Raw genomic sequence first — 25,452 nt, 5'->3', positions numbered from 1 at the left:
TTCCCAAACGTAAATTAGTTATGCACGACTAACGGGGTTGAGTTTAGTATCCTCTGCCATAACTCAATTTAACGTCAAATACTGCCACTGGCCGTTCATAATGAATGGGCCATTGGACGCGGGTATCGCACCAGTTCCGTTTCGCAACATTAGATATGTAGTGCAACTGGATTAGTTGACGCAAGGTCATTTAACAAAGTTAAATCTCATTTGCCCGTGGCGCTGTCGTCGGCTAATTGCGACCGGTGACCTACCGCTGGGGAGTTTTAGAACGTTACCGAACATGAGCGACTTATCCGTTAAATGGCCGTTGTAAACATCTGAAATTCTGATCTGAATGTGTATGAATAATTCAGTTTGGTATATGATCATAGAAGTCTGCCAGATAAAATTACACTGATTTTTAAGAGCTGATAATATGAATTTAAAGATCTAAGATCGGAATTGTTCAGTACTCTGGTAATCAGATCTTAATCTGGCATGATGCAAGTAGAGTGTTATATGTGATTCTTTCAAAATTCTTATTACCTCCCAGCCTCCCACTTTTGTACTGAGAATTTTAGTTGATATAACAACGGTTAAAGCTTCAACTAAACTGTATATTAACAATATCTGTTATGCCTAAGCGTTCGGCTACGCCTCGGTAAATTATTGGAATGATGTCTGTATCGGAAAAGCTACCTGCCCCTCCTGTGCCAGATAAATGTTTACCACTACGCTACGTGAAACTAGCAAACCTAAGACATAATCACCTATGTTGTTATATGAAACCCTGATGGAACCTTACTTAAGTAGTAATATATTTAGGTAGGAATAGGTTCAAGTTCAAGTTGTGATGTAATTTTTTTACAGTGGCCCGTGTGTGTGTGTTTTTCTTAGACAGTATCACGACCATTCACGAGTATCTAGAAGTGCATTGATGGAAGTCGGTTGGTAAATATTATTGTGATTGGACTGCACCTTATAATATCTGCATACACATCTCAAGACATTGTAATGAATGAGAGAGAACCAAATAATTAATTAAATCCTGGCGGGTGTAGATTATTAACAGTTTATTCGCTTACTAACTTTTCCGCTAACTATACCTAGTCGTGGCTACGTCACAGAATAGTGTTCAGCGCAGTTAGGTCGCGTTTAATTACCAGTTGGCACAGCAGCAGAAAAATACACGGGGACTAAATAAACGAAGCCTGACATTGTTTTATACCGGCTATACCGCTGAAAACTAATTCAAATTCGTGTTAAATATTTATCCGGCCGTAGGCTTCCAGAATGGTAATTTCGTGTCAACAGTATTTGCCCCTGCATTTTTGCCGTTTCAATTTTAGCTGTTGCAAATCCATCGCTGCGGCTGCTACCAAGCCAAATGTGCGACTCTTGTGGAATGCAATGCACAAACCTGCTAAGCACCAATTTAAACGTTCCGGAATGAAAGGGATTTTGTTACCAAAATGAAAAATTCACATTTACGAAAATATGACGTTGGTTACCGTGCCGTAAGTGACGCAACACAGTCCCGCAATTCGCTTAATATTACTCGAATTCAGTGCAGGAGTAATGAGTTCGTGAAAGTGGATTTTCACAAAGTTAGTAAATAACATTGTAGGTAGCTGAATTACTGGTAACCCGCGAAAACAAATTGCTATTTGGTAAACAGGAAGGTTCCGTTTTCAGTTACATTTATTTTCATTACGAGTTATTGACTGTTACACCCGATTTTTCCGATATTTTATTTACTTTTCTGATTCGTTTTCGGGTATAACGTCATAAAAGGTATTCAAGATCTACAAGCAGTATGCTTACCGATATTGAAATACATTCATGTTTTCTTAACGCACATTCTATTAGTATTCAATAGCAGTATAACAATTTCCGCCAGTTGACTTAAGTAGGTACCTATGCACACAGGAAAAATCCTGCACTTTTTTAACATAATATACATTCATTCATCAATTACACTTTGGGATGAGCAAAATATATGTCATTACGAGATAACTTTTGCAATCTTGTTAGCTCGACACTTATCCTTTTTATATCGTGTAGGAAACGTTAAACAAAAATCTGTGATGCACACGCACGCGTAGAAAAGACACAACACAAGAACACGTACCAAAATAATTACGGTTTTGACATTGGCAACGCGTGCATTTATGAAACCTGCGGTGCATAAATTTGGTACACCCGGTTGGTATTAAGAGTGCGGAGGAGTGTCGGATTGTGTCGTATGGTCCAATAATTTTAGTAATTCGGTGTCTCATTTACATTTGTATCGCTAAAGCCCAAGTTGGTACAATCCTACATTGGATATAGGTACAATACAAATGTGGCAGAGATTACCTATGGGTAGGGAAATGTCTGTTCTAACAATTCGTGTAAAACATCACCTTTTTCTATAAGACGGTGGAAGATACTATAACATCACCTTTTTCTAAAAGATGGAAACCTCTGAAATACTCATATTTTTATAAATATTGGACATTCTTACACAAATTGACTAAGCTCGACAGTAAGCTCATGAAGGCTTGTGTTGTGGTTACTCAGACAACGATATAGATAATATATGTATAAATACTTATACTGTATATAGAACACACCCATGACTCAGGAACAAATATCTTTCGAATTTTACGGGTTTCGAATCCAGAACCATCGGCTTTATAGGCAGGGTCACTACCCACTAAGTCAGACCCGTCGTCGAACGTAGATTTTCTTTCTTGTCGGTAAGTAAATAAATATTATACAAGAATATTTTTTAATAATTATACAAACAAATTGGAAATGAAAAATTATTTGCTTACATCAAATAATAAACTAGTAACCTATTTACTCGCTCTGGTAATCAACATACCTAATAATCTACGTCGAAGAATAATGTGTGGCTTCATATATATGGATAAAATACGACGCCGCGATTATTGGCTTTGTGCTGCGAAGACAATTACTGAACGCAAAGGCAATCTACTTGATTGCTTTTCATTAATAAAGTAAAGAAATACTATCTCAAAATACTGTGAATCATAAATATAAAATGTACGATTTCTAGATGAAGTTTAGCCCAGCAAAATGATCCAAAAAATGTATGAAAAAACTAATTTTACTGACTTTTACATATAACTAATAAGGATTATTCTTTCATGAATATGTTGTTGTACTTGGATAATTCTCATTTTGTTAGATTTCTTACGAGTCCGAAGATATTTTTTTTTAACTCTTTGGTACGAGCCAGGAATCAAACTACACTGTCATAAAAAATCTAAATGATACTACATATTTATTGAGGATGCCTCCCGGCTAAATTCTATAAATCAAGGTAGCGACAAAATTGATCGCAAATTATGCGAAGGACGGCAGGATACAATCAAATCATGTATTGATCGAAAGGATATTTTCGCGGGTCTTGTGACAAGAAACGTGCTTACATCGCTGATTACCAAAGCCAGTACAGCCTTAAGAAAACATGCCATTTTTACATGACAAATGTGGCTATTGAACTAAGTAAATATTCTACGTTCTTATAAACGGGGACATATTTAACTAAGTTCATAATGACCTGCTCTAACTATTTTTTCTTATATAAACATAGTTCGATAACATTTATTTTATAAATATCCTTAAAAAAATTAGGATTAGCTACTACTAACTCTAGTTTAACTAATACATATATTAGATTAGCCATGACAAAACATGTGGACGAGTCTCTTGCTACCCAATTTTGAACTATTCTGAGGGTGTGTGTCTACTGTATCTAGAATTAGATATGAGAATAGCCGATAAACCACACAGTAACAATATGCTGTCATGGAGGTAATATAAAATGGCATTGTTAGCGGTAGTTTGTTCGACAAGAGTCCCGCTGCGGGACTCGTCCGATAATGCCAGTGTGCTCAGCAAACAAGCACGTAAGTTACTGTCTGGAGTCTGTTCCTATATTGCTATTGCCTACAAAGTCCAACGCTGTGATGTACCAGTTTATCTGACCACGTATGCGTAAATGAGAATGCTCTTATACTGGTTCAAATGAACCAGTGACTTATCTGCGCCTGGTTAGTTATTGGAATAAGCGTGTCATGTATTCCGTTTATTTGCGCGGGCGCGTACGTATCTAGTTTTAAAGGGAACCTGCGTAACATGCCCTCGACATCTTGTAATGGTTCTTCTATGCGTTCGACTCGATAAGATGTTCGAATATCACTCCTGGAGTGTAGACACTCGCCTTCTGGCTTCAGCGCAGCAACGTCGGAAATAAGTATTGGCGTTCTTAACGGCCCGGACTGGTCCATTTCAGTTGTCTTCGATGAAATGTTGTTTTACACGTTTTGTCTGTTTGCAGTGGCATGAATGTGCCTACTGGCTTAAGATGTACTAAAAATCACATTGTAAATAAATACATAGTTTAATCGTACTCCTTACAAAACGACTAAAGCACGTATTTTAAATTTACTTAATTAATAATTTACTCACGACATGCAGGTATCGTAAACACATGAAAATGGTCGACATAATCACGCTAGCAACAGTTCTGAGAACAAATATGGAATGAAACGTATATGTTATATTAACAAATATTGGCGGTTGTTACATAATTTCCTGCCTACTCGAAGATTTCTTGGTGTATTCCCAGTATGCCTTCACCGCAAGATTGAATGATTCCTGGAATATTTCTAAAAGGAATATTTCTCGTGTGTGGTATTAAAAGTTCTACACGGTGCTCACGAGGAACCCGAAAATTTTTGACAGTCCTGATCATATTTAAAGACTAAAATGTCCTTTAAACTTTTATGGAATTCGCCTAGTTTCAGAGTTAATCCAATAAAAACAAAAAAACATCTTTTGATTGTTACTAAAAACGCCTTTTTGATTTCGATGTAGCCACTTCGGGACGTAGTCTAAATATCCTTATTGATAGATATCAAAAAGTGACAACTGACACTTTGCAAAAACTAGGTTTTACGAAAAAAAATGAACATTCACTTTAAGTAACAGTTACCTGCAATTAGTAGTATTTTTTTTTGTACAAATACATTCAAAAAATCTAAAAAAAAAAACAAAACAATTTTTTTGGCGAAATCGACCTAAACTAAACTTTTTCCTTCTTTTGATTTTGACCTCAAAAATGCGTGGTTAAAATCATTCGGTTCATCATAAGCATCGTGTACCTATATGGTTGTATGTGGTCTTACTAGTTTTGGAAGAGGGCTCTTTTTGCATAAAATCTATAAAAATCAGTCTAGTTTCTTTCTTGATTTTTAGGGTTCCATAGCCAAATGGCAAAAAACGGAACCCTTATAGATTCGTCATGTCCGTCTGTCTGTCCGATTCTGTCACAGCCACTTTTTTCCGAAACTATAAAAGCTATACTGTTCAAACTTGGTAAGTAGATGTATTCTATGAACCGCATTATGATGTTTACAATAATAAGTTTACAAAATAGAAAAAAAAACAATAAATTTTGAGGGTTCCCCATACTTAGAACTGAAACTCAAAAAATCTTTTTTCATCAAACCCATACGTGTGGGATATCTATGGATAGGTCTTTAAAAATGATATTGAGGTTTCTAATATAATTTTTTTCTAAACTGAATAGTTTGCGCGAAAGACACTTCCAAAGTGAAAAAATGTGTGTCCCCCCCCCCCCCCCTGTAACTTCTAAAATAACAGAATGAAAAATCTAAAAAAAATATATGATATACATTACCATGCAAACTTCCACCGAAAATTGGTTTGAACCAGATCTAGTAAGTAGTTTTTTTTTAATACGTCATAAATGGTACGGAACCCTTCATGGGCGAGTCCGACTCGCACTTGGCCGCTTTTTTATTTTAGCACATCGTTACTGGTCAATTTCCAATATGACTTGGACCTCCGGTAGCCGTCTAAGAAGTGTAACGTTCTTACGGTAGATGTCGCTAGGGTCCCCTAGACCCATAGGGTGGAAAAATTTGCTGCCTTTGGATGAGGTCTTGGTGGCTCAGATGGCAGATCGCTGGAGTATCGATCTAGAGGCCGTGAGTTCAAGTCTCACCCAAGACAGTAATTTTTCCACTTTTAAATTTATTCTAAGCTATTAAACCGTTCGCAGACGTTTCTGCTTGTTAAAAATTAATTTAATACAGGTATTGTTCCATTTCAATAGTAAGTACTTTTAAACTTGAAGATAATATGTGGGTAATTTAATATTGATCAATTAAAATGAAAAAAAAAAACACGTAAATTAACTTAGGTACTATAAAAAGCCAAGTCATAAGTTTTCCTGACAAGTATATCCAAACATTTTCTCTAGAACTATTCTAACGATTTTATGAACGAGAAATGGTACAGTCCTTCCGAAAATCAAAAGCAAAGTTATTCAAGGTACTAACAAGTTGATAATTAAAGCAATATTTCATAAAGCCCTTGTTAAAACTTGTCGTTCATCGCCCTTTCGTTATGATGTTCACAAATTCATGTTCAGTTAACCCTTCATTTATATCTGGAACTCTGTAATATCTGAAATGATTCATAGTAAATTTAATTGCACATTTACAACTCGTATAGGTACTCATTGTACAGGTACATCCTTATAAAATGGGTTTTTCGCGTTAAAACGTATTTTATGATGATTGGGAAAGGTCTCGAATGGCAATCAAATTGGTTTCGTGTTGCCCTTTCTGTAATCAAGGTATTAACTCCAATAAGGTTTTAATCACCTGAACATTGTATGGATAAAATTATAGAGCTTGCCTGTATAATTCTGTATAAGTATTTATAGTAAGCGGCGGAACAAGTTTTAGGTTACTTTTCATTCATGTTATATAATATGATATTAATACATTCAGTACAATGTCCTTCGCACAAATATACTCGTCTGAGATGACAAGCGCGAAAATGGTCGAGGTAAACTTTTTTTTTTCTTTTAAACATAGCATGTGGGGTACCAAATGAAAGGGCTTTGTGAGATCACAAATATATAACAAACTGTAACATCAATACCAAATATACCCATATCTGAGACGAGATAAGCAAAAATCAATTTCTAGAAGACTTTTCGAGAAAAGGCCAGGCCACTACTATTTACGAGTGTTAATGCGATCCTCAATTTCTTCCTTAAGTATTCAATATCCGCTTAATATTTTGCGGATTAGAAATTTAAGAAAATACCTACTATATTTTTGAATATACTTACTTTTTTTTTTACCACTGAATATATACATATTCTTACTTTCTTTAGATATGAATATTATGTTAATTGGCACTATACTACCTGTGTTTTTGTTGTAATCTGATAAATAAGTATAAACAATTATTACTTCAATACATTATTTACGTTTTCAATACATTATAAGATGAACACTATGTGGTATCTTTCAATGCTCTGCTTTTTAACAAAGTTTTGAAGAATTTACTATTCGATTCTCTAATAAGCTAAGAGTTAGTCAACTAACTTAGAACTCAAACAAAATGTGGTCCTTATGTGGCGGATCATTCAAAGAACTCGATTCCCACCGGCTTGTCTAATTTAAGCCCTTGAGTACTTTCACGATCGGTTCATTGAGAAAAGCAAAGCAAAATTAGCTCCGGGTTCCCTGCGAATATTTGTGACACGCCGCCACTGGTCCTTAAATCAATAGAAACATTGATACCAACGATAACGCTTCTGCGAATGGCCAAAATTTAATGTCCATTGTAGTTGGAGACATTAATGGCTGGGAACTGACGGCAGATCCTCAGATACCCTCAAATATGGGATCTGAATGAAGCGGAGGCATTAGCGTGGCTAGAGATTCGGAAACCAAGATACAATGCCAATGCCATATCAATTCAATATCAATTTCAGTGCATCGCACTTGCACACAAGTAAAGGCCGTAAAGCTCTCAGGAGTAAGCGACAACTCGTTTTGATATCATTTTGATACGTCAAATGCACATTCCAGAATAAGTTCTGAGATGTACGCTCGGTAATTTCCGCCATCCCGCCAGCCTGAAATCATATTCCAATCACTTAGGTAACTCAGGCTATCCAGTATAACCATACTTTCCGATTACGCGTACTTGTTACAGATCCCTAGATCACAGTCACACTGGTTTATCTGAGAATTGGACGAGTTAAGCAATGGGAGTTCACGGCCTGCAGGCTTCGTTAAAATGCAACGCGCCGGATGTAAACGCCAATGCGCGCTTACACGACACACCGACTGAAAAATACCTCCACTACATACCTATTCAACATTTTTAATTTCAAAATCTTGCCAGCCGTTTCGTATTGTGCTTTTTCGTGCCGCCACGAGTCAGTTTTTTTTATACTACGTTGGTGGCAAACAAGCATACGTCCCGCCTGATGGTAAGCAGTCTCCGTAGCATATGGACGCCCACTCCAGAGGAGTTTTATGCGCGTTGCCGACCCCAACACTCCGCACCCTCGTTGAGCTCTGGCAACCTTACTCACTTATTTTTCTGATTTGTTCTAAAAGGACTAGAACTACTTTGAGCTATTTTTTTTCTTAACTGATGAAGATACTTAAGGTTTTTCGTAATCATTTGGAGTTCAAAATCCTAACTACACTTCCTTCCTAGCGTTGTCATAGCTTTTTGCCACGATTCATGGGGTCCGCGTTGGCAACTAATACCAAGTATTGGCATAGGCACGAGTTTTGACGAAAACGATTGCAGTAAATAAAAAAATACGTACGTACGTAACGTGACAGATGAATAATTGAATATTTGAGAATTTAGCGAAAAGTAAACAAGGTGCGATACATGAACAGTAAAGTTTCAGCCATTATAATTTCGAGCGGAAACTTATTTAATAAATCCGAGAAATTTCTCGTATCCGTACAAAAGACTTCCATGTCAGTGTCCCGCTACTTATTTCGCTACGACGCGGTATCCTCTTTATTTTTCTTTCCTCCTAGCTGTGTAACTTTGCCCGCTAACTTGAAATTTGTTATGAATAATTTAAAATCGTCTCGTATAAGATTCGAACCTTGGCCCTATTGGAAATATGTCTTTTAAAAGTTCGACGTATATTTATTACATTTCGAAGTTGTTTACTTATTCAAGAGGTATTAGATATGTAGATTTATGAACCTCGAAGTTTATCCTATACTAATCCACAGGGCTTGAAATATTATTATTCTATGTGTGTACTGTGTATAATGACATTATTCTGACATTCTTTTGCTTTTCGCTATTGATTTAAACGATACAGTATCGAATCCATGAACTTTCAACTAAAACATTACCAAGACCCTCATCAACTGCATGTTTCTTCGTTGCTTTCATTCTAATCTGAATTGAATCGTGAATCCTTTTCATCCATCCATTTGGTCGTGTTCCTCATTAACTGATCACGAATATTCATCTAGTGCCGAACCCGACGGTAACACAGGATGCCATAAGGGTACGCCAGTACGAGTATATCGAGTTCCCAACTACGAGTATATCGCTTCATTGTGTCGCGATCACATACGTGACTGCGTTTATTTGCTATTGTTTAAACCTACACTAAAGAGCACAATGACACTCGGGTATTAATTAACAAGCTTTTGTCAACAACGGCGCACGGCGCATATAAATTTCGATCATTTTATTCATAACTCTTTATAAATACTCAGTTCAATGCGGATTGGTAAAACTACGTCTAGCATGCACAATTCTTTTTTGTTATGAAAATATTTTAATCAGAGTAGAAAAAGTGAGAACTTATTTGTATTCATAACCAAAACTTCAGTTTAATGTTGTCATTATTATGTAGATCTACCTATTTATTCTATGTATAGTATCTAGACTAGGCCCATTGAACAACTATTCAAACGAAGTCTCTTGCTTGGTCTTGGAAGCTTTAATCTCAGAATTTACCGGTTTACTACTTGTACCAGTCATTTATGTTCTGTTATATCGTACAGGTCACGTGGGCGGCTGCGGAATCACAGACGAGGTGGTGCAGTGGATGGAGCGCATCCAAAACTCTGGCGTAGAGGACGATGTCTCACCGTCGCCGCCTGCGCCGTCAGCCAACCCCTATCCGCACCATATACCGTCTTCGCCCCCGCCACATCCTAACAGCTTGAGGGATGATAACCCTAGGTAATGCAAGCCTGGTAATATCAGCAACACGAAACTAATCATTAGTAGACATTTTAGATTATACTCACAAAAGTTTACAATATCGACTTGCTTCGACGTGATGTTTCACAACCTGCGTATAATGCAAAGCCAAACCCGTCAAATCAGAGTAAATAAGCAGAGAAATTTGGTTTACTCCCGTTAAAGCCTACATTAACTGACAGATAGCAGAGCTCAATTCGCCAAGCTCATTTACTTACTAATTATTCATAATTTGCTAATTAGACCGGGAACTAGCTACCCTCGTAGCAACATATTAGTCATCAGGAGGATTATGCTAAACGCAATGAGTTAATTTTATACATCGTTGACTTCGTGTGTAGTCAAGATAAATTCTGTCACACACGCTCTGTAGTGTCTATCATCCACTGAAATTTCACAATAACTGAAGAAGTTCTTTTTGGCTTTTTCTAAGAAGTTAGATACAACTGATTTTAACTATCCAAACTATTGATTAGAAGATTATCTCTATCGACAGTATCGACCTCTCATACAATCCGAATAACCATTTAAAGCGTCTCAAAAAATATGCAAACTACAGAATTACATACACCCGGCTCGAAAACTTAATTTTTATTTTCTGGTTGTGAATATTTTTTAAATTTGCTGACTTGAAAACGCTTCGGACGTCCGATTTGGACTGTGACATTGTCCTCTCACAATAGACAAGTATCGCATTGAATAGTTTGTACTAATAACAACACTCGTTGATGTACTTTGTCTTTGCACTCTTTGCAATATAGTTTATTCTTTATTTCATTGTAGTCATTAATTGCCATTCAACTGATATCCATGTTCAGGTTCTGGGACATGCAGTACCACGACAAGTACTCGCGGGCGGCGAACAGCGGTCACTCGCGGTCGCGGCGGGCGGCCAAGGAGGCGAACCGGACCAGCTGCTCGCTCTATATACAGACGGATCCGCTCATATGGCGGCACGTCAGGGAAGGATTTCCTGATGTAAGTACTGTTATCAATAATTATAGGAATAGGTAAATAAACGACGCTTACACAAAGATTTTCATACATTAATCCGCCTGTTGTTATCTTTATTGCACGTGCCTTAATATATTGTTGTCACGCTGGCAAGTGGCATTGATAGCCGGCATCATGCGCGGGACAGCAATATAATTATGCGCGTGCAATAGAGATAGCAACAGGCGAGTGTACGTTCTCGCGCGAGAACATTCCCCATAGTAAATGGAGAACGTTCTCGAGAACGGCACAACTATAGTGGTAGGTAAGTGTCTTTTCTTTCATGCAATCGATGTTGCACGTTTAGCCAGACAAACCTCTATAAACGGGTGGATCGACTATTTGTTGTTTGTTGTTGTTGTTTGATCTCGTCAGCCAAAGGGCAACAATAGCCCAGTCAGAAGAAATGTTGACATTTGAATCTACTAACATGCTCAGTAGATGGCATATTACGGGAGCAATGTAGGCTAATGCTTTAGACTAGGGTTTCAAAGAGTTGTCAAGTATGAAAAACAATGGAAAACAAATTGGTAACATTGTGACGAGATTTCAAAAATTGCATTTAACCTGTGAAATGTTCAGCAACGGGAAAATATGTGTCTGGGAAAAATGCATTCAAAGTCCAAATATGCGCTTTAATGATTATTTTATTTTTATGTTAAATAAAGCGGAAACCACTGATATGGTATCTTACCTACTGTATGCTTACTGCACAAATTCAAGAAGAATCGTTTTAAACAAACCGTAGTTATCGGATGGTACAAGTCTTTTAATTGCCTTGTCCAGTGTTTTGCACTGAAATCGACGACCGCAAGTGTAAACAAGTAATTTTGCGTAATTTTCCTGTAAATATTTATGTCATGCAGCGATGTCCTGCTCGCACACCAAAGCATATCCGCATCCAATATCATATCCGCCTAATTTCAAGTGCATTTCGCAAGTCGTCATACATTGTTAACATGTAAATTTTCCTTTATTTTATAGCACCGAGACCCCAGCAAGAAAGCTGAAGTGGACATGAAGACGCGCGAGGAGCTGCTCTCGCTGATCGCGCACCACGTGACCGCCGTCAACTACATCTACAAGAGCACGCGCTTCGACGGACATATGGAACACAGGAACATACAGTTTGAAGTGCAGCGAATAAAGGTATATTTTTTTATCCTTTTACGTTTTCCTGTTCTTTATTCCATGCAGCGGTGGATTTAGGGGGTGGCCGGGACAGTCTCCTGAAACGACCTCGCACAACAACTCGCGCAGATTTTTTTTTTCTTGGTAAATAAATAATAATAAAATTAAATTATTTACGGACCAACATAATCCTTAGATGTGTTAGTAGAATGTATCTTAATAACCTAAGGGTCAGTGTACACAAAGAAAAACAATGTAAAAAAAAAGAAAAAATCAAAAAACTAGAATTAAAGACAATAAACAAAAGAACATTAATATACTTACAAAATAATCCGACTTTTAGGGCTACTTGTCCCTCCCTATCGTAAGAGCAACCCAATATTTAATTAGCGGGCTGTCAAGACGCTCGGCCAAACACCTCAGCATGCTGTTGCCACTGCCGCGCACTCGTTTCAGCAATGAGGCTATTCTTTTTCGCCTAATGGCATAAAAGTCGTCCGCCCTAGCATCGGCACACGAGCCAGATGCACTGCAGTGCTTCTGCAGTGCAGTGCTGTAAAAATACAAGGGCCTCGCTAAGATCTGCCACCAGTCTCGCTACAGTTAAGGGCGTCGTAGATTCTATGCAGATCTGCTAATGGCAGTGTTAGACTGATGTTTTGGGAACACGTCAAGATAGTGACGGCACTACTTCATTTACTTCATGTCGTTACTTCATCATCTTCATTTACCCGTGTATCGCAGTGTCCTGTCAGTGAATTTCTCGACATTCAGTAAATGTGGCGTCGGCTATTTTGCTTTTGGCACGCTATTCCTTATAATATTATAAACGCGAATCACGAATGTAGCTCTTGTCCACCTGTTACCTCTTCACACATAAATTGGCATGGAGGTATAATTTATATTCCCTAAAAAGTACACAATTTTTATCACGAAATCCATTACGCATATGAAGTCGGGAGTGGTAGCGAATATGCTACATTTTGGGACAGAATATGAATATGATGCGTTAACGTATTTAAAAGAATCGTTATCTATTTATATTAATGTTAATATGTGATCTTTCGTGTGTGATACGGCTGCCAAAGTTGTCATGTGCTTCCACAAACCAGTAGATATAACATACGAGGAAATTAACATTTAATGCGTAATACTAATATATATAGTCCTCCACATCGATTTCGATGACGGCGACCTCAGCAATCAAGGGTTTTTCCTCTCATGAGCTCTTATGTGGCTGGCCAGGCCAAACTTGCTCTTAAACACCCTTTCACATTCACAACAGTATAGTTGACCGGCCGCGTTGTATGTATACACATAGGAGGGCTTAGGTATATCCTTGCGTAGTTGGCGTTTTACGTCTAATGTAGCGAGGCGGTTTTCCTCAAACGACTTGGTAGATTCGAAGATGGTAGATCGCCAAGATGACCGTTTCGCAGCGAGCTCCTCCCAACGTGCATTATCGATCGCACACGCCTTTAGGTGGCGCTTTAGCACGTCCTTATATCGAAGGTGTTGACCGCCGTGCTTCCGCTTTCCCTCTGCTAATTCTGAGTAGAATATAGCTTTAGGCAAGCGGCGATCGTCCATTCGGAAAACATGCCCACACCATCTGAGCTGACGCTGCATCAATAGCGCCTCCATGCCGTACATCCCGGAGCGACGCAGAACTTCAGAGTTTGGTATACGGTCCTAATACCTAAAGCAATTAAAACTATCCCTCTACATACGAGTATACAATATCCGATGCAGAATACGAATTTTAATTATATTCCACATTTACCGGTAACAACGCGCTGTTCTAAAAAAACTAAACGTTACCCCACTTTAACTCTTCAACTTCTATTACATTAACTAATCTCCCCAATCACTTAAACTTTTATTACTACTATAGTACCGCTTCTACCCTCACGCTATATTTCGACTATATTGCCAATCTCGGTCTTATAATCTAGTGGAGTAAAGTGCACGTATTACAAGAGTCGCCGGGTGACACGGTTCAGTATTACGACTTACAACCCATTCTCGCGTGAGAAATGGTCGTGCATCGCGCTCCCCGTTTAGTTTAATGCCTTATTTAAGATTGTACTCGCTTTTGTAATTGTATTTGTCTTTTTCTGTAATAACGGTAAATGAGATGGACCAAAATATTTCACCCGAATTCAATTTAGTAAAGTGCTCCAATTTACCATTATTAAAGTGGACGAACTTGATCCCTCTGTCAGTTACAAGTATTTTAGTATTATGCAAAGATTTGTAAAATGTCCGTGCTTTTGTTGAGTCAACCTAATAAGTCGATGCTTTGATCTATGAGAATATTGAAATTATATTTTGAGACTTTGTGGCTGGTAAAGAGGATTGGATAAAGAAAGAAGACCGATCCCTGGCCATTTGAGTACTTTTTATCACCATTTGTATATTTTTAGTATCATTCTGTTTACTATTACTGTCTTGACATTCTAAATTTAATTACCAGTCCGTGTGAGAAAAAACTGTTCTTGTACAGATCGATGACTCCGAATGCAACCACCACTACGGCACCAGCGAGACGAACCAATTCTGCCTCGAGAACATCGACGTGTCCAACTTCCTGAACCTGCACTCGCTCGCCAACCACGAGGACTTCTGCCTCGCCTACGTGTTCACCTACCGGGACTTCACCGGAGGCACTCTAGGTAATCACGTGTTACTGAACACTCCACCATAGCAGTGAATCTAATTAGTTCTGCTTCAACAAAATTGACGTATTCAACTTCCAGTCCTATAGATAAGGCGGTTAAATTATTTTTTAAATGGTCTAGTTGTTTCTGAGTCAGAAAGGAAGCCAGACGGCTCGGTTCGGCAGCCAACCGCACTGCTTAAAAGTGAGAACGGCTTTTTTTAACAGATTAAGGTTTAAGCTCGAAAAGTCACCTCAGTTTATCCCTACTATAAAGTACCTATATTTGAAGTTCGGCCAAACACAAATATGAAACTCGAACATGAAATAATTGTCATAGATATGACCATATACAATACGGTACTGTTCATCATCATCTTCCTCGCTAAATTAAACGTCTTTAGTAAATTTTCTTTTGTAAGATATCGACTGCTGTCATTGAGCATTATGAATATCACTTTCAAAGAAAGCACCATTACCAGGCGGAAAGATTATGCACCTATGTAGCTGCGACATTATTATATTCAAGAATGAATCATGTTACTCAGAACTCCAGACACAAACAACGCATCATTGTTTCTGTTTCCAATTATCTTGTTAAATTGACCTTCATGACTCAAACTGCAAGATAATTTCACCTTTTAGCAATCGACAGGCCTCTAGTAAAACATGTGTGGAAAAAATTAAGCAAAAACCTAAAGCAGTTTTTGTTTCCTTTATTTACTATTTTTTCCTTAAGAGTCAAGGTCGTTTGCGTTAGTGAGTAGATACCTACATGTCTTGTGTCACGAAGAGTGTAATATAAAAAAATAGTCCGTAGTGTACTTGGAACAACGTATCACCAGTTTTGTTTTAAATATCAACGAAACATTTAGCCACGTCTGGGTACTTGCCTTTTATCAGGACAAACCCGTCCGCCCACGAACGTTTATTCGCAAGCTTCGTATGTTCGCAATTTTGTCGCCCTTGTCTGATTTATTTACTTTAAGTATAAGGATTTACGGCTCGTTTTCGCCAGATAAATATTTTTATTCGAATCTCAAAAGAATTCCCTCAGACGCCTGAGTTATATTTCAACGAGGCAATCTGCAGACAACGGCATCTCGAGCGAGTCTCTTTATACGACCGATTAACTTTAGGTGTCAAATCTATCTTAAATCTTCTTTGAATCGAAATTTTCGGTGTCCTCTGCCGACTTTCAAATTCGACTGACAGCTGAGTTAGTTAAACTTTTAATTTTATAAGTTTGTTCATTATGTCCTTGTTACTTTGTTTAATAAATACTTTTTATGAATACGTTTTGTATAAATAATCTATGTACACAGCTTCAGAAATAGTTAAGCCCGTTATAATAATGGGCTGTTTGCGTTTTTCTTAGTAGATACGTGTTTTAAAAAAGTAAAAAAACAATACAGTAATTACTTCCCGTCCGCTAAAACACGACAGTAATGGTTTGATTTTTTTTTAATTTGAATTTTACCATAATGAAGAACTTCTCGGACTATTTTTGCTACAATAATGTGAAGATTTCGAAGCATATTGGCGAAAAAGTAGTTTAGGTGTTATTGAAGAACAAAATCAAATAAATTGCACAGCAGTTTAAATATCAGATAGCGTTTCCACTAACTCATACTTATTACTCATCATATCTAAATATTCTAAATCAGATACCTACATACTTAACTCAAACATACTTTAAATACAATATTTTAAGTTTAAAATACCATACACATTACCATATACAGACAGTTGTATATGGTGTTACGATCTTTTATTAAAAACAGGTCTGATAGGGCAGCTACCACAACCCTAAAATCTGCCGATCAAAATATTGTCTTTCGTAACATTTATTATATATATTATTTATTTTTAACATTGTCACAGGCCTTGCATGGGTCGCAAGCGCGAGCGGCGCGTCGGGTGGAATCTGCGAGAAATACAAGACCTACACGGAGACTATAGGCGGCATGTACCAGAGCACCAAGCGCTCGCTGAACACGGGCATCATCACGTTCGTCAACTACAACAGCCGCGTGCCGCCTAAGGTCAGCCAGCTGACATTGGCTCACGAGATCGGACATAATTTCGGCTCGCCGGTAAGTTTCACAAATACAAATAACCTTTATTTAAATCAAGTTTTGGAGTAATTATCAACCTATTCGTTAACTATATGAGATCCTAAAATTGGAAATGGTCTTTTTAATACAGTTGCTCAAAAAGTGCTACTTTACGTAGCTATTTAGCGTTCGCAATTTATTTCTGACCGTAATCCATACGACACTAAAAAGAGTTTGGATGTCCAAAAACTTTATATATCTATATGTTTTTATTTCGTCATTACACGTTTATTACGTCCAAAAATATTATTACACGATATAAATTAAATATTTATTTGTATTTTGTATAAATAAAATGTTATATATTTCGATATTTCCCTAAAATATTTTTTAATATTGGCTGAATGTAATATACTCAATTCATTCACTATCATTGCCACGTTGGCTGTCGGTAACAGAAAAAACAAAAAATTAAAAAGTAAAACCGGCGCCCGTTATTTTCAGTATTTTCACTTAATATTTAGTCGTATCAAAATAATTCAACTTAAATTGCAACTGTGTTTTTGTATGAAATGAGTTTTTGTGATTCATTTCTGCAACGTAAACCGCTGAACGTGTATAGTGCTGAATTAACAATATCACTCAAGTTCAAGGGAAAATTCGTAGCGGTAAGGTCTGTAAGTGTAATTACTCACGTAACCAATATTTGTTTTATTGTGATTTATTAAAAAAGCGGCCAAGTGCGAGTCGGACTCGCCCATGAAGGGTTCCGTACCATTTATGACGTATTAAAAAAACTACTTACTAGATCTGGTTCAAACCAATTTTCGTTGGAAGTTTGCATGGTAATGTATATCATATATTTTTTTTTGATTTTTCATTCCGTTATTTTAGAAGTTACAGGGGGGGGACACACTTTTTTTCACTTTGGAAGTGTCTCTCGCGCAAACTATTCAGTTTAGAAAAAAATGATATTAGAAACCTAAATATCATTTTTGAAGACCTATCCCCCACACGTATGGGTTTGATGAAAAAACATTTTTTTTTTTTAATTTTTACGACGTATTAAAAAAAAACTACTCACTAGATCTCGTTCGAACTAATTTTCGGTGGAAGTTTGCATGGCAATGTATATCATATATTTTTATTAGATTTTTCATTCTGTTATTTTAGAAGTTACGGGGGGGGGGACACACTTTTTACCACTTTGGAAGTGTCTCTCGCGCAAACTATTCAGTTTAGAAAAAAAATGATACTAGAAACCTCAATATCATTTTTAAAGACCTATCCATAGATACCCCACACGTATGGGTTTGATGAAAAAAGGTTTTTTGAGTTTCAGTTCTAAGTATGGGGAACCGAGAAAGGTATTACGAATGAATGTGGAGGGATGGAACGGCAGAGGAAAACCTAGGAAACGGTGGATGGATTGTGTGAGAGATGACATGAAACGAACGCGAGTGAACGATGAGATGACGGGTGACAGAAAGATATGGAAGGAAAAGACATGCTGCGCCGACCCCAAATGAATGGGATAAGGGCAAGCGAATGATGAGTTCTAAGTATGGGGAACCCCCAAAATTTTTTGTTTTTTTTCTATTTTTGTGTAAACATCATAATGCGGTTCATAGAATACATCTACTTACCAAGTTTGAACAGTATAGCTTTTATAGTTTCGGAAAAAAGTGGCTGTGACAGAATCGGACAGACAGACGGACATGACGAATCTATAAGGGTTCCGTTTTTTGCCATTTGGCTACGGAACCCTAAAAACGTCTCAAATGTATTACAAACATCGTTCAATGTACGTGTGCAAGTGACATTATCTACTTGTCCCGTCTCTTTTAGACTTAGAAGACATCTCGGGACTCGTAAATAATGACACTCTTTGCACACTTACATTGAAATGTACTATTGTATGTTGAGAGTTGAATATAAATATTTATTATTTATTTCAGCACGACTATCCGTCGGAGTGCCGACCAGGCGGCCAGCAGGGCAACTTCATAATGTTCGCGTCGGCCACCAGCGGTGACCGGCCCAACAACAGCAAGTTCTCTGCCTGCTCCAAGGGGAACATCAGCCAAGTGCTCGACGCAGTGCGGGATGGAAGGAAGAGGAACTGCCTCTCGGCCAGCCAGGGATCGTTCTGCGGCAACAAGATTGTGGAGTTAGGAGAGCAATGCGACTGTGGTAAGTTTATGAAAATATGTCCATCCCCAGAGCATGTGACGAAGCATATTTACTAGCGGTCAAAGAGGTGCAAGTTCGCCGCCTGCCCCGAGGACAACATCAGTTAAGTGCTCGTCGCAGTATGGGATGGGAGGAAGAGAAACTGCTTCTCTGCTATTCAGGGATCATTCTGCGGGACCAAGATTGTAGAGTTAGAAGAGAAATGCGATTGTGGTAAGTTTATGGAAGAACAGATCGCTACCTCAGAGGGCCTCACGAAGCATCTGCTATATTTACTCAAAGGTCAAAGAGCTACAAGTTCTCCGACTGCTTTAAGAAAAATATAAATCAAATGCTCGACGCAGTATGGAATGGATGGAAGAGAACCTGCCTCTCGGCTAGCCAAGGGTCGTATTGCGGGAACAAGACAGCAATATGACTGTGTAAGATTATGAAATAATAGGAATATGAGCTCTCTGAGCGCTTTACGAAGCATCAGCTTTACAGTTCAACAAGAGCTTTCTAAGAAGCACGTCTCCTGCTAATCATCAACGGTCTCGTAATAAAACTGTGTGTTCCAGGTTACGACGAGCTCGAGTGCAAAGACCGCTGCTGCTACCCGCGCGTCATCAACGACACGGAGCGCAGCCTCAACATGAGCGCGCGCGGCTGCACCCGGAGGGCCATGACGCAATGCAGGCAAGCAACCAATAAACACAATACTTTCGAAACTTTACTGCGTTTTGGGGGTTTTAATATCAAAAAGATTGCAAACTCTTTTAGTAAAAAATATAAACATCCTTAAAAATTTATCTCTGGGCTATTGTTACATCAATTATTGTACAATAATATAAGAGTGCCTGAATGAGATGATCTGTAGTCTTCATGAGCGCTTTGCAATGGAAAATCTAAGGATAGAGGCGAAAATAGAGGTAGAAATAGTCTAGAACCGCTGAATTTTCGTTCTTCTATTACATTTATGGACGGATTTCTATCTCGTAAACTACCTGTAAATGGTTGTAGGTTGTGAATGTTCTTTTACTCCTTATCAAACTTATACATTTCGTGTTCTTACAGTCCATCACAAGGCCCGTGCTGCAACGCACAAACTTGCATGTTCGTGACGGCGAGCGCCAACCAGACTTGTCGCGAGGCAACCGAATGCAGCCACGCGTCGTTCTGTTCGGGTCGTTCTGCGATGTGCCCAGAGCCGAGAGCTATGGACAACGGCACTCTATGCAATAACGGTAAAGTACACCAGTACACAACAGTGTCAAATCAAACCCCTTGCATGTACATGACGGTAACACAACCAGACGTATCGCGTAGCAACCGAATAGTCCGAAGGCAGTCACGCGTCGTTCTGTTCGGGCCGCTTTGCTGTGTCCCCAGAGCGGTGATATCAGTAGATATGCATGATCTAAAATAATAAGATGTCATTTGTTATCTATGCACCGGTGACACTTACTGTGCAAATTGGCAGGGAGTAAAAGCCAGAAGAAGAAAAAAAAATCTAGGTCGTGAATGAGCTTTATTAAGGCGTCAGTCGCGTTCCGCATCTGACTACGTAGCACGCCAGCAATGAGCGACAGCGAGCTTTCGCCGTAAAACACATTCGCCGCACGCGAGTCTTGACGTAGTCGAAAGTTCATCTCAAATAATGTTATGTTCAATATTTACGAGTCATAAAATTGCAGGCACCCAACTGTGCAAGTCCGGCGAGTGCAGCGACAGCATCTGCAAGCTGTGGAACATGACGGAGTGCTTCCTGTCGTCGGCGCCCACGGCGCGCGGCGACGGCGTGACGGCCACGGCCGACCGCCGCATGCTGTGCCAGCTGGCCTGCCAGACCGGGCCCGAGCCCGACTCCTGCCAGAGCACCGCCCGCTTCGCCAAGCGCTACAACCTGCCCGCCGAGGGCATCAGCCTCCGCCCCGGCTCGCCTTGCGATAACTTCCAGGTGTGTACACCTCGGCGGACCTCGAACCTCGCGATTTAGGAAGCCGTAATCGAACAGCAGCGGCAGGGAAGCAGAGAATCAACGGCTTTGTGAATGAACAGGTAGATATCCCTGCTCGCCGAAAGTGGCCGCTTAATTTCGGTCCTCAACGCACATAGGGGCATGGCACACTGCGTTCCATAGATGCGGTGTCATGCCGGCCCCCGTCGGCCGCTCGATGATATATGAGGCAAACGAGCATACGGCCCGCCTGATGGTAAGCAGTCACCGTAGCCTACGGACGTCTGCAACACCAGAGACATTACAATTTACTCTTAAAATATCCAGGAGCAGAAGGCTCAAACAAAATATAAAATAGGGTACAGAGTATTCTAAGGCATCTACGGCGACGCATAGAGCCAATTAAGCCTGCGACGGTAAAAAGAAATACGACCGTATTTACGCAGGCCAAAGATAAATTGTACGCCATTGTTGAGAAGACATTCTAGTTTATTAATTAATTTAATTTAGTATCTTAGTAAGTTTACTCACATAGACCATCGTGTCTCTCTAACCTTCTGTTCATTAAAAAAAAAGTTTTTCTCTTACCCTTAAATAATGCCACCACAGCGGCCATTACTTCGCTCTCATGACTCTCATCCAAAAATTTGTGGTTCTCTTCAGCCGTGGAAAAGAACACAAGACGCTGGGAGCTAGATCCGTCGAATATGGGGGGTTTTTCTGGCAATTTTGAACCCTGCATGACCTATGGCTGTCACTGCAATATCAGCTTTGGAGGGTGGTCTTTTCTTTAGTTTGGCCGCGAACATTCTAGGCATTCAACACTTTTTTTTTTAAACAGAAATACTTAGTAACGGCGCTCTATTCTGTATTGTCACACACGAACAACACTCACGAATAAATGAGATAATCACTAACAGATCTATATTATGTATTTTTTTTTATTTACTCGCCAGGAACCGCTTTATAAATATTAAATATATAATAATATAAAAGTATCTAATTATCATTACTTTTGGATGACCCCTCGTAATATGTATCCAATTAAGTCAATTATATTATATTATCACAAGAGAGGTATGGGCATTGTGAATGTCATCACGCTCTGTGTGGTAGGGCACAGCACAGCGGATGTCATTCCAGATCTAGAGCAGAGCCCAACTGGGGAAGTACCTCCACCTTACAGAAAATCGCAGCCAAATAACACTAGACCCTACTCATAGTGTTGTGTTCCTGCCGGTGAGTAAGGTTGCCAGAGCTCAACGAGGGTGGGAGGGGGTTAGGGTCGGCAACGCGCATGTAACTCCTCTGGAGTTGCAGGCGTACATAGGCTACGGATACTGCTTACCATCAGGCAGGCCGTATGCTTGTTTGCCACCGATGTAGTATAAAAAAAAAAAAAAATCTATGTTATTATGAAATCTTCATTAATTTAAAACTATATTCTAAATTCTAACGTTTCGTTTCAGGGTTACTGTGATGTGTTCCTAAAATGCCGCGCCGTAGACGCAGAAGGCCCGCTGGCGCGTCTCAAGAATTTGCTCCTGAACCGAGCCACGCTACAGACAGTCCAGGCCTGGGTCATCGAGCAGTGGTGGGCCGTGCTGATCGGCGGGGTACTGCTCATCGTGTGTATGGGCGCCTTCGTCAAATGCTGCGCCGTGCACACGCCCTCATCCAACCCCAAGCGGGCACCTGCCAGGTATGTTATCACACGAACCTTCTCCTGAACCCAGAGACCATGCAGGCGGTGCAGGCCTGGGTCACCGAGCAGTGGTGGCCTGGTGGGCCGGGCTGCTCGGCGGACTACTGCTCATCGTGTGTATGGGCGCCTTCGTCAAGTGCTGAAGTGTTTTGGAATCTTGTAAAGCCGCAAATTCCGTGTTCAGTTATCTAAGAACACTCAAGTGTTTATCTTCTAGGTAGCTCGAGGAGCCTTGAACTTGCGGCTTGCAAATCGCGGTTTGCCGACCGCGGAGAAACCGAGGAGAACATGGCAACGAGTAAAATTAATCGAAGTTATGCACAACGCTTTTGTAATGTTACAGACGGCTGTCGGAAACGCTGCGGCGGCCGATGAACACGCTGCGGCGCATGCGCCACGCGCACGGCGCGCACCCCGCGCGCCACGAGCCCCGCGCGCCCCGCCCCGGCCACCGCCGCGCGCGGCACAAGTACACCCCGCCCGCCGCCTACACCCGCCCCACTGCTCCAGGTGAGTCACTGCCGACCTACCGCCCCGGCCACCGCCGCGCGCGGCACAAGTACACCCCGCCCGCCGCCTACACCCGCCCCACTGCTCCAGGTGAGTCACTGCCGACCTACCGCCCCGGCCACCGCCGCGCGCGGCACAAGTACACCCCGCCCGCCGCCTACACCCGCCCCACTGCTCCAGGTGAGTCACTGCCGACCTACCGCCCCGGCCACCGCCGCGCGCGGCACAAGTACACCCCGCCCGCCGCCTACACCCGCCCCACAGCTCCAGGTGAGTCACTGCCGACCTACCGCCCCGGCCACCGCCGCGCGCGGCACAAGTACACCCCGCCCGCCGCCTACACCCGCCCCACTGCTCCAGGTGAGTCACTGCCGACCTACCGCCCCGGCCACCGCCGCGCGCGGCACAAGTACACCCCGCCCGCCGCCTACACCCGCCCCACTGCTCCAGGTGAGTCACTGCCGACCTACCGCCCCGGCCACCGCCGCGCGCGGCACAAGTACACCCCGCCCGCCGCCTACACCCGCCCCACTGCTCCAGGTGAGTCACTGCCGACCTACCGCCCCGGCCACCGCCGCGCGCGGCACAAGTACACCCCGCCCGCCGCCTACACCCGCCCCACTGCTCCAGGTGAGTCACTGCCGACCTACCGCCCCGGCCACCGCCGCGCGCGGCACAAGTACACCCCGCCCGCCGCCTACACCCGCCCCACTGCTCCAGGTGAGTCACTGCCGACCTACCGCCCCGGCCACCGCCGCGCGCGGCACAAGTACACCCCGCCCGCCGCCTACACCCGCCCCACTGCTCCAGGTGAGTCACTGCCGACCTGCCGCCCCGGCCACCGCCGCGCGCGGCACAAGTACACCCCGCCCGCCGCCTACACCCGCCCCACTGCTCCAGGTGAGTCACTGCCGACCTACCGCCCCGGCCACCGCCGCGCGCGGCACAAGTACACCCCGCCCGCCGCCTACACCCGCCCCACTGCTCCAGGTGAGTCACTGCCGACCTACCGCCCCGGCCACCGCCGCGCGCGGCACAAGTACACCCCGCCCGCCGCCTACACCCGCCCCACTGCTCCAGGTGAGTCACTGCCGACCTACCGCCCCGGCCACCGCCGCGCGCGGCACAAGTACACCCCGCCCGCCGCCTACACCCGCCCCACTGCTCCAGGTGAGTCACTGCCGACCTACCGCCCCGGCCACCGCCGCGCGCGGCACAAGTACACCCCGCCCGCCGCCTACACCCGCCCCACTGCTCCAGGTGAGTCACTGCCGACCTACCGCCCCGGCCACCGCCGCGCGCGGCACAAGTACACCCCGCCCGCCGCCTACACCCGCCCCACTGCTCCAGGTGAGTCACTGCCGACCTACCGCCCCGGCCACCGCCGCGCGCGGCACAAGTACACCCCGCCCGCCGCCTACACCCGCCCCACTGCTCCAGGTGAGTCACTGCCGACCTGCCGCCCCGGCCACCGCCGCGCGCGGCACAAGTACACCCCGCCCGCCGCCTACACCCGCCCCACTGCTCCAGGTGAGTCACTGCCGACCTACCGCCCCGGCCACCGCCGCGCGCGGCACAAGTACACCCTGCTCGATATTTAAATAAATAATTGCTAAAGCTCTGTTTTTGTACGGTGTCGTCATATAGCGACCGTTTCCATACTAAATAATACGGTTAAATGTGAACGGTTAGTATTTTGCTCTAGGAAACTAGAGCTTTACGAATCCCACACCAATATATGACACCGTTCTATTTTGTAGTAATTATTGAAGCGCGCTATGAAGGTTTTTCGTCAGACGATGACCACAGAATCTGTTTGGTACTTATTATAAATGATTCTGTTGCGCTATCAAGATTTTATAGGATAATTACACCACCCCAGACTACTAAGGCTTTTATTTAATATATGAATCGCACACATGATGGAACTTTTTTGTGTGGGGTATCCCGTGCCCGACCAGCGGATCCGCTTATATTGTTTGACGCAAGTACAGGGTGGCCAAATAAGAAGTATACATTTTGTTTTTAAATTTTAACTGTATTAAGTTCAAAAATTATTAAGTATTGTTTTAAAAATATATTCTTCAGGGTTGGCAAATTCATGCGAAACATAATGTCTGACATATGTTCACCTCTAACAGCAGGCAAATGTAAGCCCTTATCATCCCAATTTTCAGCA

General features: G+C 41.7%; 1 protein-coding gene across 1 annotated transcript in view; it reads left to right on the top strand.

The window, feature by feature from the left end:
- LOC133520533 (disintegrin and metalloproteinase domain-containing protein 10) overlaps positions 1–25,452 on the top strand; it is an 82,741-nt gene that overhangs the window by 53,684 nt on the left and 3,605 nt on the right. The window contains exons 5-15 of the mRNA XM_061855005.1: positions 9,885–10,065; positions 10,905–11,064; positions 12,064–12,228; positions 14,717–14,885; positions 16,754–16,965; positions 18,885–19,119; positions 19,680–19,797; positions 20,176–20,345; positions 20,796–21,058; positions 22,528–22,760; positions 23,107–23,273. Coding sequence (XP_061710989.1) covers positions 9,885–10,065; positions 10,905–11,064; positions 12,064–12,228; positions 14,717–14,885; positions 16,754–16,965; positions 18,885–19,119; positions 19,680–19,797; positions 20,176–20,345; positions 20,796–21,058; positions 22,528–22,760; positions 23,107–23,273 — 2,073 coding nt within the window. The remainder of the gene's footprint in view (positions 1–9,884; positions 10,066–10,904; positions 11,065–12,063; positions 12,229–14,716; positions 14,886–16,753; positions 16,966–18,884; positions 19,120–19,679; positions 19,798–20,175; positions 20,346–20,795; positions 21,059–22,527; positions 22,761–23,106; positions 23,274–25,452) is intronic.

This window comes from Cydia pomonella, chromosome 8, assembly GCF_033807575.1.
Source record: "Cydia pomonella isolate Wapato2018A chromosome 8, ilCydPomo1, whole genome shotgun sequence".
Classification (NCBI taxonomy): domain Eukaryota; kingdom Metazoa; phylum Arthropoda; class Insecta; order Lepidoptera; family Tortricidae; genus Cydia; species Cydia pomonella.
The sequence above is the reverse complement of the archived record's forward strand: the minus strand, read 5'-3'. Positions and strand labels throughout refer to the sequence as shown.